General features: G+C 42.6%; 1 protein-coding gene across 1 annotated transcript in view; it reads left to right on the forward strand.

Annotated features, from left to right (window-relative positions):
* The first annotated feature begins 4,090 nt into the window (after positions 1–4,090).
* elf2b (E74-like factor 2b (ets domain transcription factor)) overlaps positions 4,091–14,929 on the forward strand; it is a 12,873-nt gene continuing 2,034 nt past the window's right edge. Inside the window, exons 1-9 of the mRNA XM_035659549.1 lie at positions 4,091–6,485; positions 7,039–7,207; positions 7,313–7,565; positions 12,149–12,262; positions 12,748–12,936; positions 13,342–13,428; positions 13,543–13,738; positions 13,885–14,298; positions 14,415–14,670. Coding sequence (XP_035515442.1) covers positions 7,133–7,207; positions 7,313–7,565; positions 12,149–12,262; positions 12,748–12,936; positions 13,342–13,428; positions 13,543–13,738; positions 13,885–14,298; positions 14,415–14,670 — 1,584 coding nt within the window. The 5' untranslated portion in view covers positions 4,091–6,485; positions 7,039–7,132. The remainder of the gene's footprint in view (positions 6,486–7,038; positions 7,208–7,312; positions 7,566–12,148; positions 12,263–12,747; positions 12,937–13,341; positions 13,429–13,542; positions 13,739–13,884; positions 14,299–14,414; positions 14,671–14,929) is intronic.

Raw genomic sequence — 14,929 nt, forward strand, 5'->3', positions numbered from 1 at the left:
ACACACACACACACACAGAGCCAACTCTCAGTAGCCAGCCAGCTAACGTCAAGTTTGTGCCCGGTCACTAAGTTGGTCTGCAGCAGGAAGAATTTCACGGTAAGTGCGCTGCGCTGACGTTAGCCAGCGTTAGCCACATGGTTTGTTGTTGTTTGTTTTTCTGTCAGCGTGTTTGTGCCACAGTGCTAGCTAACTCAGGTAGCTAACGTTAGCTAAGTTTCAAGAACACTTACGGGTCTTGAAATGCGTTTTATTACCAGCGCGGCATACTAATTAAAAATAACTATATGTAAATGATACAAGAGCTGGCTAATAATTCATTGATGGGGTTAGCTGCTGCACTGAAGAGCAAAGGTATCATTGCAACAGTGAATGACTCACTGCATGCCTGACATCCTTTGACATTTGCAAGCATTGCAAACAGCCAACTGTGTGATGTAGGCGGGGGTTAGTGATCCTAATGAACTGAGACTCCGGAGCTAACCTCGCTGCTTTGTATGTCACATTTATTGCCACAAACACACAAGACCTGTGTCCACACACTGCCACTGTATTGGCTTTGTAGGAGAGCAAGTGTCTGTTCTTGTACCTGCAGTGTGAGGTAGCATCAGGTGGTGATGAGCAGGCCACTGATGGTAGGACTTCATTGGCAGCTTATTACAGTGTGCCATTGCTTGTTGAAAAGAAATAATAGATGATAATGGATTTACTTCCCTTGCTGACCTTATGACATATAATTATATCATTTCATTTATTTTAGAATTTCTTTTCCTGTTAACTATAATTCTTTAGTACACAAAATGTCAAAAATTGCTTTTGTGGTCCACTGAAAGCAAGACATTATATAGATAGATATTCAATGATATGTGACTTAAATTATGAATCAGTTCTTAAAATGTTGTCAATCAGCAAAGCATATAAGCAAGTAATTGTTTAAAAGGCTAAATAAAACTTCCAAACTGTGTTTTTGGTGGATTAGAAACCACAAAATAATAGTTTCCCCCACAACTTCTTCAACACTGCCTTTTTCCTCTGTACCTATCTTTTAAGACACTGTAAACAAGCCTCATCTAATTTCATAGTGTAGCACAGCACAGTATTGTGTTTTAGGTCACTGGTCTGCCGGCATGCTTTAGTGGCTGCTGGTATTGAACGTTTTGTTTGCGTGGTGTAGTAGTGTTCAGTTCTCAGAGGCCAGAAGTCTGGGCCAGAAGTGAGCTGTCCTCAAGTTCCTGTGCTTTGTGCTGGTAAATGATTGACCCAGCCTGCTTATTGCTCTGCCCGTATATCCTGCAGCCTCAGCTAACAGTTGAACTGCTGTCTGAAGGTTTCCACTGGGCAGCCACAGTCGCACCTGAACGTTCTGTAATGGGGCTAAATTATGAGAAGCCTGTCGAGAAAAGTCCAGATACAGACGAATTTATAACTCATCTTGGTCATTTTCGTGTTTCATGTCTTTATTTGGACATCCTGTTGGTTCCATTGGAATTTCTGCATATGGTTTAAAATACGACCAGCTCTGTAATACTAAGATCGTTTAAGCTTATAACATTCACAAATGGTAATCGCACAACATGTGTTAGGAGTTTTGAATGACATAGGCACTTAGTAGAAGAAGTAGTAGACCAAAATAAACTATAACAGTTGGTCCCATTATGCCAAATATACCACCATATCACCACTACTGAGGTTTCATGTTACATGCATGTCATGTGGGAATAGCAAAGCAACTTGCTTGTAATATCACCAGGCAACGATTCATCTTTTCCAACTACTTAATTAGAGTTTCATTAGTTGTCAGTTCATTCATTTATTATTCTTTTGATGAATGGACTAGAATCAGTCTGATGCTGATTGCAGTTTCCACAGTCTACAGTGATGTTTTTAAATTGTTTGTCTGACCAACTGTCCGAAACCCAAAAGATAGTCAATGTGCAGTGACATCAAACAGAAATAGAAAAATCCTCACGTAAATGATGAATCCAATATCAAATTAGTTAATTGACGCTTGTTTCAGCACTAAATGTAATATAAAACGCCCTTTTTGCCAAACTTGCACATTTTCTGTTTCAGTTATAACTATCTGAATGACCTGCCATGGCTAAAGATGTGATCTAGCACATTTTATACTGTTGTATTATATTATTTCATTTAATTGTGTTTCAGATTACTTGTTGACATATGTTTTTCACTTACGTTTTACCACACACAAAAAAAAAGCTTGATAATGATCGTTTCCCCCAGCCCTCTTTAATGTGTCAGTGTTGAGATATCAGGCAAGACTGTCATTTGCATTTTAGAACAAACTGAAGGTTTGAGGCTCATTTGGACACCACATGCTAATAAACCTGTATTGTAAATTGAGCAAAGGGAATGTATGACCCAAAAATGCTAACTGACACAAGGGCTATTTTTCTAGTCATTGAAGGTTTAAATGTGACACTACTACACTGCAGAGAGTTTATAACCCAACTTTATGACTGCGTCATTGTAGCAACTGAGTTATAGTGGAACTAGTGTGTGTGTGTGTGTGTGTGTGGGTTGGGTGTGGATGTCAAGTAAATCCTGAGTTTATACTTGCCATGTATGTGGACGTTGTGTCATCACTGTGTGTGTGTGTGTGAGTATGGTAGAGGGCAGGGCACAAGGCAGGGCGTTGTATCTCTACCAACAGCCCCAGTTACTTGGAACAAAAGCTCTGTTGTTGAAAGATCATGTGACTGTGTGTGTGTGCGCGCGTGTGTGCGTGCGTGTTCCACCCTTGTCATGTGATCTGAGCTCAGGGCAGGGTCTGAGAAGTGCTGAGTAGCTCTGAGAGGTTCCTTCCATCCAGGGAACAGGCAGAGAGAGACAGCGAGCATGCAGGCGGAGAGAGGAGGTGAACTGCCAGGCAGATGGATGGACGGATGGATGTTGGACAGAGAAGAGGTGTGGGAGAGAGACAGACAAAGATACAGAAAACGTCCTGTTGCTCTCGCTTACCATGGCAAGACAGCACCAGCCTTATTCTTTCATCCTGCTTCTCGTCTCTCTGTGGATTTTGAAGCAGCAGCCAAGTAAAGATGCAAGCCTGCGTTTTGAATCGCATCAACTTTTCTGTGGCAAGGCAAGTTCAGACTTTCTTTTCCTTTTAGTTGGACGTGTTTGTTGGGATCACGTGGTGGGAAAGTTGGCCTGTCAGGATGACTCTGCTGTATCTTGTGAAGTCTCCAGACTACCACTGACTCACCATGAATCAGAAAAATATTTGCAAAAGAATCGAGCAACTCGCTCCCCTCACCCCTGAATTTGAGGCATTCACATTAAGACATGTAGCTCTAGCTGTTATACACAATGGCTCTCATTTCATATTTCAATTCTTAGAATACCAGCATGATTAGTCAGGAGTGAAAAGGTCACGCTGGCTGCTTTTAACCTTTAAAATGATTCATTTCTTTGCTTGTAATGTGACAGGTATCTGCTGGTAGTTTCTGAATGAAAGTAGTTTGCTGAAATGGTAATAATGCAGGCTCTTTTACTCCTTTACTCCTTTCCACCTCCGTTTGAGCTGAGTAGCGATAAGGCAGCCACGTGTTCGTAGGCGTCCAGCAGGTCCTGTAATACTTGTTTGAGTCAATGAAACCTGCTTGAGAGACTCTTAACAGATCAGTGTATTTGCTTTTGTGTGTGTGATTGAATGTGTGTGCATGGGATTAACCCACTCTGGGCCTGCAGCATGCATGTTTCATAGTCCGGGTCTGTATTTCTCCACCTAGATAAATGTTTTCAGTATCTTAGTTGGGTGAAAATATAGACAGGATAGAGAGGAAACAACAACAGAACAAATCTCATCTAAAATCACGGCATTCAAGAGAGGAATGCAATGAGAGGTTATTGCCCAGGCTGGTCCATACTGACGTATGCTGTCATTGTAGTGCCAGATCATTCTGTTGACCGAGTGAAAACATACATGCACCACATACAGGACTCTGCACTTTGAGCCTTTTTTCCACTCAATGTCTTTCTAAATGACATTATAACGAAATGAGTGAGATAGGCTCGATAGATTACCAAAACCCAGTGTGTCACAATCCCCAGCTCTTCCGTGAACTTGCAGAATGACCTCTGTCAGTTTAACAGCAAAATAACGGCACATGGTGCAACACATGTACACACCTTTCTTTGGTTATCCTGTTTCTGTGCCAGAGAGCAGTATTACAACATGTCTGCACGTTGTTAAAAAGTCTAAAATCCAATACGCTGAATTTTAGGCCTTAAAATGTCTTTAAAATCATCAGTTAAATTAATGTTACTTGTATAAAGTTGAATTTTTTCAATCTGTCTGTATTTTTGGGAAACGTGTATTGCTCCATGCTGTAACAACTACAAAACAAAACTGACATGGAACCAATAAAGATTTCCCTTAATATCCTTTGTACTTTTTTTTGCCAGTGTGGACGTGAAACAGGTGTTAAATTGCATTCATAATGGTCTTAAAAAGCCTCACATCAAACCTGAGGAAACCTGCAGAAAGCCTGTATGAACTGAGAATTAAAATGGACCACCGCACACTGAAATGAGTTCACTGTGACTTTATTAGGAACGAACAAAGTGCTTCGCCTCTAGCTCAGCCTTGATGATGTTCCTGCAACCTCCCAGCACCTGATGGCTGATGGCTGTGCACGGGGAGTTCCTGCTTTAATATCAGAAAATAAAACTGGTAGCATAAAGGGGCTGTGCCCTCTCTCCTGATTTCCTGGGACTCAGGACTCACCAGTTAGATGCTTTTGTGAGACCTGTGGATGCGTCTCATGGTGGTTGAACCCCTGCATGCGTACTGCAAGTCTGAACTAACCTAGCCCCTCCAAGACAGAACATACAGCGCTGTAGATGAATATCTGCTGTATGCTGTTGAATAATTGAACAGAGGATTTCCATCTGAGCTGATATCATGTTGGTCTCAGTAGTGGAGGAAACACCAGCACTGCATCGCTCATTCATTATAGAGCAGTTAGAGGAACTGAGCACGTCCTCATAGACACCATGTTAGAGGATGTATGGTTTGTCATGCATGAATTAACATTGTGTTAACATTTTGCACTGAAAAATGTGGAAAAATTGAAGTGTCGTTGAGTTATTTTTTAGCTAATCCTTTTCTTTGTGTGTGCAGAAGAATTTGAAGAATTTTGCCCAGGATTATCTTTAAGCAGAGGGTGGGCTCCCTTGGCTGTATAAGAGGGTAGATGTGCTGTTGTCAGTTAGGAGAATAGTTTGTTCTGTTTTTGACCTTGTTTATGTTGAAAATAAAGTGTCAAAGTGTCATCCAAACACATCTGTTGATGTGCACGTAGCTGTTTTGAATGGTGGCCTGTAAAAGAAACACTTTCAGTTCTCAGTTTCATTTCTAGCACATGTTGATTTTGCTGGATGAAATGTAGAACTGTAGCTAGTAGATTTTATCAGCTATAGCTAGCTAGCTAATTAAGGTAATGTTAGCTCCTAAAGTGGATTAAAAACGTCTCTGGCTGACTTTTTAATCAGGCAATTGAAAGCTACACAAGCAAAAGTCAACATCCTCACCAGTTGATGATTCATGTAAAAGACATGGAAATAAAGACAGGATAGAGGAAGTATTGTAAGTATTGTAAGGAAAAATGTAAGACCTTATTTTATTTTATTCTAATATAACACTGTGGGGTTACTTTACATACTTGAACAAGTGAGACAGGTTAGATTTTACGCTTTATAGTTTGTATTTTCTGTTGAAAGACTAATGAATGTGTTTCAAATGCCAGATTTGGATGGAGTGGCTGCAGTGTAAGTCCAGAAAAGAGAAAGACAGATCTGTTAATGCTACCTTAAACTCTGATCTAGTAGCATCAAGGGTCGGCTCCCACAGCGAGGATGTTCTATTCTGGTCTGAACGGGGCTTTTTTTTAACATAACCTGTAACCCCACTAAACAATGTAGCATGAAATGCTCCTTGGCCTTGGAGGGGGGGGGTTGAAGTTTACTGACACCTTAAGTTGCTGTTACTCTTACTTTTTTGTTCCCTTTGGAAGCTACACAACTGACCAGTGTGTGAAGAATACCACAAATCCCAAGTCAGCCCTTTAAAATCTGTGTAAAGAGTAGGTGTAGCATCAGCTTACACAAATTCATGCAGTTTGTGTATCTATCTGCCTCTCCATGCTCCTGCCTTCCCTTTGTCTTATATCCTATTGTCGCCCCGCAGAGCAGCACAGAACAGGAACCGAGGGCCCTGAGGTTCTTAGCAACTGTTACCATGGTTCCAGTGTGCCCTGCCTAGATCTTCCACTGGACACTGTGTGCGTGTTTGAAGGGCTGACTTGGCTTCCTGTCAGTGCATCTCTTCCTGTAATAGCAGACAGGCACTTCCTGTAAGCCACAGCCAGAAGCAAAGAGATGAAAGAGATACCGAGATCTCAGCCTTTAATGAGGTCTTGGTCTACAGTTGGAGGAAGGTGTTGTTGCATTTCAGCCAGGTGATTTTTATTTTGGAAAGAATTGTTCAGGTCATTAAGTGTGAGCAGTCAGGATATGGCAGTGCTCCAGGAAACTTTCATTTATTTATTTTTTAGTGAAGCAACTTTTTAATGAAGGTTTTGGGAAATACCGAAAGTTAGATGAAGAGATTGATTTTGCTCTCATGTCTGCACAGTGAATATAAAGCAGCAGCCAGTTAGCTTTGCCTAACATAAAGACTGACAACAGGGAAACAGCTTGTATGGCTCTGTCCAAAGATAACAAAATCCACCTATCAGCAACCCTAATGCTCACTAAACATTGGCAAGAAAGCATATTTTTCAAAAACGTCCCCACAGGAATATTTTCAAAGCAGTGGGTCGTCTAGACAACAATTGATTCATCATTTTAAACAAGGGCACAGCACAGGCCTGGCACTGGGGAAAAGGCAGACTTCTGTCATCATCAAACTTACTTTTGACACAATATGGTCTTATGCTATTGATGCATCACAGACTTTATTGTGTTGAACAAAGTTTTGTTTACCAAGTCTTCTCTCTCTTCTCTCCCCAGGGTCCTTTGTTCAGCAAACTGGTGGGGGGCCACCAGACGGAGGTGCTGAGGGGAACCACTGGCTGTGACTGCTGATCCCAGAGGAGCATGAGTCATGACCTCAGTGGTACTGGTCGACACTGGTGGGACGGTGGTGGAGTATGTCACAGCCGAAGAGGACCCCCAGCAGGTGGAGTGGAGACACAATCTTTTCTACTTTCTGTTTTATTCTCTCATGGAAAACCTGTTTTTACTGTCTCGCTTTCTTCTGTCTCTCAATCCCTTTGCCCTGCAGGAGGGAGAGTGCGAGGTGGACGAGGATCTTGAAGGAGAGGTAGAAGGTGAGTGTGAAGCTGAGGAGGCCTATGAAGAAGTACAGGACAGGGAGGAGGCTCAGGACTACCCGGCAGTCATAGTAGAGGAAGTACCCGGCGCCAGCCTGGCCGAGGAGCGAGGTTACTCAGCCCAGGTGTTGGTGTACGAGGACGAGGCCTACCTGATGCAGGAAGTGGGAGATGAGCAGGAAGTGGAGACAGAAGGGGAGGCAGGTGAGACATACCCATATTTATCAGAAATTGGCTCATAATCCTCCTATTGGTGCTCTAGGTTAGTGCAACAGATGACTATCACATAAAACACTTACAAAGCTCGGTCGCTCAGAAACCTGTTTGACCCGAGGTGTTTGACTTGTGTTTCATTTCTGTATCTTGTTACCACTGCTGATACACAGTTCCCATTTCCTCTGGGTCACTAAGGTGTTATATTATTGGAAAAAGTGAGGAATTTTCCCTGCTGTCACCTGCTGCTGAACTGTTCACATTTTGGATATGGCTGCATGTTTCAGAAACAAGACATTGGTTCTGGACATTTACTTCAATTTTTATTTTTCTACAGTTGTAACGATTTACAGATTTTCAACTGTAGCCAGAGCTGTTGACTAATAGTGTCATAGTGCTGAATCCATCAAATCAAAATGCTTTGATTCATATTGTACCTTAAAATGTTGATGATCTGCTATGTTCCTCTCTTCTCCCCTGACTTTAAAACTTCTCAAGCTTCTGGTATATTAGGTTAGGTTAGAGTGTGTATTTAGTGTTTTATAGAAAATGTTGCTTTTGTTTGTTGTGGTTGTGCTGAAATGGGACATATTTGTCATATGATTTTGCTGTCAGTGACAGTCTGGTGAAGTAGGATGTGATGGTTACAGGCCTCTGTGTTCACACACTGCCACCTTGTGGATATTTTTTGGACAGTAACTATTTCATGACCAGCTCAGGTACCCAGTATTATCTTTAATAAACCATTAATTCCTTATCAATGTGACTAGAGTCTAGTCCAATCCAGTGTTCGTAAGTATAAAACAGACTGAAAGACTGAGTGTGTTAATATTATTTTGAACTTATAAAAGCTTCATTCATTCGTACTGTCTGAGATTACATCTCTAAACTCCATTTTCACATAGCAGCATCAAAAATACGTTATAATTAACATGAAATGTTTTGCATCACTGCATATCTTTGCCAATTTTACACATTCAGTCAGCTTGGAGGTCATAATTATTAAAAATACATATATTGTACAGTTTACTGTATTTTTTGGGGGGAGGGGATTTTATTGCCTTTAATTGATAGTGACAGCTGAAGAGTGAAAGGAAAGGGGAGAGAGAGGGGTGATGACACGCAGCAAAGGGTCACAGGTCGGATTTGAACCCTGGGCTCAAGATTCATTTGTTAGAGTAAAACTGAAAAATGTAATGGCACTGTGTACCTACCACCATGGGTGACCCTCAGCTGAAGAAACTAGTGTTCAAAAAACCCTTACCTTTAGATACATAATTGTTGTCTCTTTGTGTAATTCATTAGTTTGTGTCTGTTTAATCTCTTAGACAAACAACAACAAAAGAAAATCAATTCAATTCAATCAATTGAAAAAAGTTTGAAAATGCTGTAGATACAGATACTTATAGGTCAACAAAAATCTTTGCAAGCTGCAAAAACTGCAAGCTGTAAGTGTAGTAGAAAACTATAGTTATTATTATTTATTTAAGAGTTTGGGTCGTGTCTTTTGATTCATGATGTTGCCTCAACCGTTAAATTATTTTTGACACAGTTTGAGCAAAACTAAAGAATATTTTGTACATGTAATTTTTAATGGTTATTTGCACTTTATTAGTTATTTGGTTAATGATAATATTTGAATGTACATAATGTATATGTTATCTTGCAAAATGTACAGTATATTCCTCACATGCAATTAACTATTGCAAAAGTATCTATTTCAATCATGGAATTGATAATAGCCTCCTAATAGATTAATCAGTGTGTTGGAGTGTATTTGTCTTGTACAAAGAAATCTTTGTTAAAACAACAAAATACATGTTGTGAAGTAATTCTAATCCATAGTATAAGCACAGCAACAAACTATGCAATCACTACAAAACGCTCATTGTTTTGAACTAGGTAGGTAAAAGTAGGTTAGATAGTCTTGTTGAAGTGTACAATTCTTAGCTGTCAATTCACTGTTCAAACTGCACGTTTGTTCTGAAATAGTTGAGTTTGTTTGTCCAGTGAGTTTATTTAAAAACGGTTATCACAGTACAGCTTTATTTGACGTAGTCACTACGCAAGTGAGGGAGGGCGATGGAAGGATTTCCTGTGTCGGCGGCGGAGGGATACTCTCCTGGCCCTGTAATGTGTCTCGTTGCATTCGAGGAGATTTCCCTTTAGCGGCGGAGTGATACGAGCTAGTAGCTTCCTATACAATTCAGTGAGAAGTCAATGTGAATCTGCAGCAAGGGGAAACATGGCGACTTCACAGCATGAGGGGCACGCAAACCAGCTCGATCTACTCATCAGAGCTGGTAACGTATCTTTACGTCGCTACAGCCTCGACCCGGGAGCTAACGCTAACGCACGGCTTGTGTTTTGAGGCTCGACCGCTGCGCCTCAGTGCGCTGAGCAGTGTGCTGAAGTAATGGAGGGCAATCAGGAAGTGATCACCTTGGTAGCAACCTGCATGGCGTTGCTACACGGTTTATCAAAGCCGGTTTAAGAGGCGAAAAACTGCCGCAGGGCTCGCCAGTGTGCACAGACGCATAGTTACCTGCACAAGGTGTGTTTTGCATGTTGGAGCAGATTTTTCTCTCCGCGGGGTGATGAAGAATAACGGTTCGCAGATCGGCGCTGCACAACCAGGAAGTGTAAAGATGTTGTCTTTCCTACGTCTTTGCCACGCTGTCTGAGTCGGAAGGACATGTGGGTTTATTTTTACTGGCGTGAATGTGGTACACGGTGTTAGATATCAGCGCTTTATTATTATCATTTGGTAGTATTTAACCGTGATTGGCTTTCGATTGTTCCGTTAGTGGGATTTATGTACAGTCTTCACACATTGTCCCCGGATAACAGTGGACATAAACAGTAATGAGCAATGTATGATATTAGTGGTGAGCACATTTCACACGTTTGCAGTGGCAGCTGTTGTGATATTCAGTGTGTGCTCTGGCTGAAGCTGTGGGTGAAGCTGTGGGTGAAGCGTGGGACGGCCTGGCTCACTCGCTTTCTTCCCTGTACTTGTTTCAGGTGCGGCTCAGTCTTCGACCTCGCAGAGCTGAACACACACATTCTGTGAGATTTCAGTCGCTTGGTAACCGAGCCCGGTGATTAACCATAGGTTTTTAAAACACCGCGTCGTTTTCGTGTTTAACCGCACATTTCAAAGTATTTTTGTCCCGTATCGATGGCGGAAGCATTGTGTATGTGAGGGGGCGGGGCGTGTCGTTGATCGACTTGCCTGTTAGTCCAATAGCGTGCGCGCAGCTTTAGAACGTCAGCAGGAGGCCAATCAGATTTAACGGGGGGCGGGCTCTTCATACAAGAAGGAGCCAATAGGAGGTGAGGCGGGTGTTGAGTGACAAGAGGATTTGTGAGCTTCTTCGAAGAGAACTGGAGGGAAAGGATGAGGACTGTAAACACGGAAGTTATCGGACGCAGCACTACTTTTTGTCGGACTTGCTGCAATTCTTGGCGCCGTTACACTTTATTATAGCTTCATAATAGGGATTTTCCTCACATATAAAAATATTCTAATACTTTTATTATATGCCACCCACACATAATGCACATTTGATACAAAATTGTCAATGTTTTGTAATCTACTATTTCTCAATAATTAAGCATACATCAAAATCCTAACATTCTAGACAGACTAGAAATGGCCAAAGTATCTCTATGTGGTTATGTAAGTCAAGCCAAGCCGTGGCTCTCTGACCTCACTTTTTGGTGGTCTCTGCTGTGATATCTACCAGCATGTCCTGTTTGTTTATAAGAGTGAGTGAACAGTGGACAATCTAAAGATAGCCCATTTCTCTCCTGTGCCTGTTGCCTCAGTGAGATAGCCAAACATGGACAGGGTGTAACGCCATCTCGTGTTTCCCACCACTGATTGACACCAACAGCAGGTGCCCTGGGTCCCTTGTCAGGGTCCCAAATGGGGCCATGTACCACTTCTTTTACAACAGACTGAATCCCATTTTTGTTTTAAACAGCACTGTGTCTTTTGGTGCCATGTCTTGCCATAGTTGAGATAGTAAATCAAGACTGTTTATTCTAGCTGCCTGTCAGTGCCATTTCTGCATGCTGGTTTTGGAAGGTGGCTTTATGTGTAGTTCTGTACTTGACCTCCCTGAACCTTTCCTCCTGTCACCCTTCTGCATGCTGAAACAGTACGGTATCTGGTATGCAACTTCACACAAAACGCAATAGTGCAATTGGTGTGAAAACACTGTCATGATAACTAGTTGCCAAAGAGGCACATAATGAAGACATTTCCTGCTGTCAAGGTTTCACTTTACATTAAGTCATACTGTGTCTGGATCAGAGTGAATCTGTCCACTGAAATTGTCATATCAGTGTTGTAAAAGCAATTTGGCTTTTCACTAGGGGGCGCCATATAGTTGCATTTTATGTGCAGCACTGTGTTAATAGTGTGATAGATGTGACAGTTGGCAGTACTACTATGGGAAAGCAAGGTGTTGATCCTCTGTGTGGATTTATTCAGTGTAAAACAGGCTGAGCTCAACCAGTAGCTTTATTTTTGCTAAACTATTTTCTTATCGTCTCTGTGTTTTCAGTGGAGGCCTCTGTCCATGGCACCAGTATCCACTGCTCTGACAAGACCTTTGAGGCTGCTGAGGCTCTGCTACGCATGGACTCACCTTCCAGCCTCAGAGAAGACCGTAGCCCAGGTAACACACACACACACACACACACACAAACATAGTTATTTACACAATTTAGAAAAGATTACAATTCAAACTGATAATTTCATCACATAATTATATTCATCTTTATGTGGTTTGTCAAAGACATTTCTCGGCTGTTATCTTTGCTGTAGTTTGAACAAAGCATGCATTCAAGGTTAAATAGTTCCTAAAGCTCCAAAATATAGTTTTAGGGAGGTTTCACAGCCCCTACAGTTTTCCTAACCTTTAGAACGAACCCAGCACTGTAAGCATTTGTTAAACACGTAGATTGTTGGTACTGTAAACTTGGTGAAAAGAACCAAGATTATGAAATAAACATTTTTGAACTTTTCTTTTCCCACAAGGAGCTTTAACCTTTTTAGCAATAAGAAAGTGCAGTTGTGAATTTCTCATCAACCAAATGGTTAGTAAAACTTCATAACGCAGCTTCAAGTCTCACTCTTCCCTCTGTAATTTCCTCCATCCAGAAGCCTTTATTCCACCTTACGTAGCGACACCAGACTTCATTCACGCTGCCATGCGTCCTGAGATGATTGCAGAGACAGAGGTGGAGATATCGACAGAGGAGTGCTGCGACGACGAAGATGAGGAGATGGTCACCCTACTGGAGGAGCCAGAACCAGAGCCCGGCCACGAGCCTGTCAGGAAGAGGAGAGGTAGACAAAAAGAGCTTGGTTGTGTTTTGTGTTAACACAGAATTCACTGAAGTGAGAGAACCCTCAGTAGTCCAAAACTGCAGAAAAACTATATTTCCATGCAGTTGTTGACCCACTATTGGCTCCATATGTGGAGTGTGGGGAGTTGAGCTTTGGAAAATGGAGGAATTGTGTTTTGGAAAACCAAGTTTTAAATGGAAAACATCTGGCTGCTCTGTGATTAACCTTACCCCACAAGCCAGGCCGCAAACCTCAAACCTCGAGTTACACTGTTAATTACAGTTATTGAGTTTATCCAAGAGCACCATCTAGTGGTAGGCCCTTACTGTGGGTCCAAATCCAACCTCACAACTCTGTGATTGAAGCAAATGATTAAATCCTATTTTAAATTCTTCCTTTTTATAGCTGGACGGAAGCCAAAAACGCATCAGTCAGCTATTTCCAACGGTTCACCGGACCTCGGCATCAAGAAGAAACCAAGAGAAGGGAAAGGTACCTAACAGTACAAATGTTACTGGTTCTGATAAACGTAGATGTATACGTAAACCTGGTGCCATTTGAAAGTGTAACGCAAAGATAAAGGTGGGTCATTTGTTTGATTCCCAGCTGGGAGCACCACCTACCTGTGGGAGTTCCTCTTGGACCTCCTCCAGGACAAGAACACTTGTCCCAGGTACATCAAGTGGACCCAGAGGGAGAAGGGCATCTTCAAACTGGTCGACTCAAAGGCTGTGTCCAAGCTGTGGGGCAAACACAAGAACAAGCCAGACATGAACTATGAGACAATGGGACGGGCACTTCGGTGAGGACTTTGTTGGTGTGTGTGTGTGTGTGTGTGTGTGTGTGTGTGTGTGTGTGTGTGTATATGAGGGGAGATGTTGGATAGCTTTTTCATATTTGTGATTTTGGGAAGCAGCATCATAACTCCCGGTAATCCCCTTTCCTCAGATATTACTACCAGCGCGGCATCCTCGCCAAGGTAGAAGGCCAGCGGCTGGTTTACCAGTTTAAAGAGATGCCCAAAAACATAGTCATCATTGACGACGACAAGGCAGAAATGCCCGGCCCTGACGACCTGATCGACTCGGAGGCTGTCGCATCCTACGAGCGCGTGCTGCCCTTGCCCGACATGCTGCAGCAGGCGACCGAGCTGTCGTCCTCCAAGAAGCCCAACATCCTGCGGGGCGGGAACAGGGCCCACGTGGTCCAAGCTCCTGTCGCCACGGGCAGCAAGGCACTGGCGGGAGGTGGTGCATCGGTGGCGGCGGGGGTACCAAGGATAGTGACCGTTTCAACCGCACCAGATGGGAGTCAGACCCAGCAGTCTCACGCGGCCATCATCTCCAACGCCACTGGGCCCAGGTTAGACAAGGTTTTACATTAAAGGGTGTGTCATTAGCGGGCTAATGCAAATGTTGAACATCTCTCCCCCAACAGTAAGTATTGACCCTCTGTGCTGTCTTATGTTTCGTGTACAGGACGGTGCGGGTCGCTATGCAGGTGCCCGTAGTCATGACAACATCGCTGGGTCAGAAGATCTCCACCGTTGCTGTGCAGCAGCCGGCAGGAACGACGGGGGCAGCCGGCCACACCACCCTCCTCACCAACACATCTGCTCTAGGGGCCGTTGCTGGTAACACCAACTCGCAGCAGAAGGTGTGTGTACGTGGAAACTCATTCAGTGTGTTTGTGCGTATTATATCAGGGCATCTGCAGCAGCTAGGACGCTTTGTCGTCTCATAATGTGAAAAAATCTAAAGGAACATTTGAATTTATCATTTTTAATGAAGCCTTCAGTCCATTTTCTGCTGCTTCTCTGGGTCCAGGTTGCATTAATTTAACAAATTATATCAATAGGAATTACTGTTATATACTGCCGTGCAGCACAGTTTTTTAATATAGTAAGAAATAATTCTAGACTCATACCGTCCCTCCTGGTTTCCGATTCATACTTTGCCCGTTGTGATCATGAATTGCACTCCATGTGGTATTA

This window comes from Morone saxatilis, unplaced genomic scaffold, assembly GCF_004916995.1.
Source record: "Morone saxatilis isolate NCDOM2014 unplaced genomic scaffold, NCSU_SB_2.0 Contig17, whole genome shotgun sequence".
Lineage (NCBI taxonomy): Eukaryota > Metazoa > Chordata > Actinopteri > Moronidae > Morone > Morone saxatilis.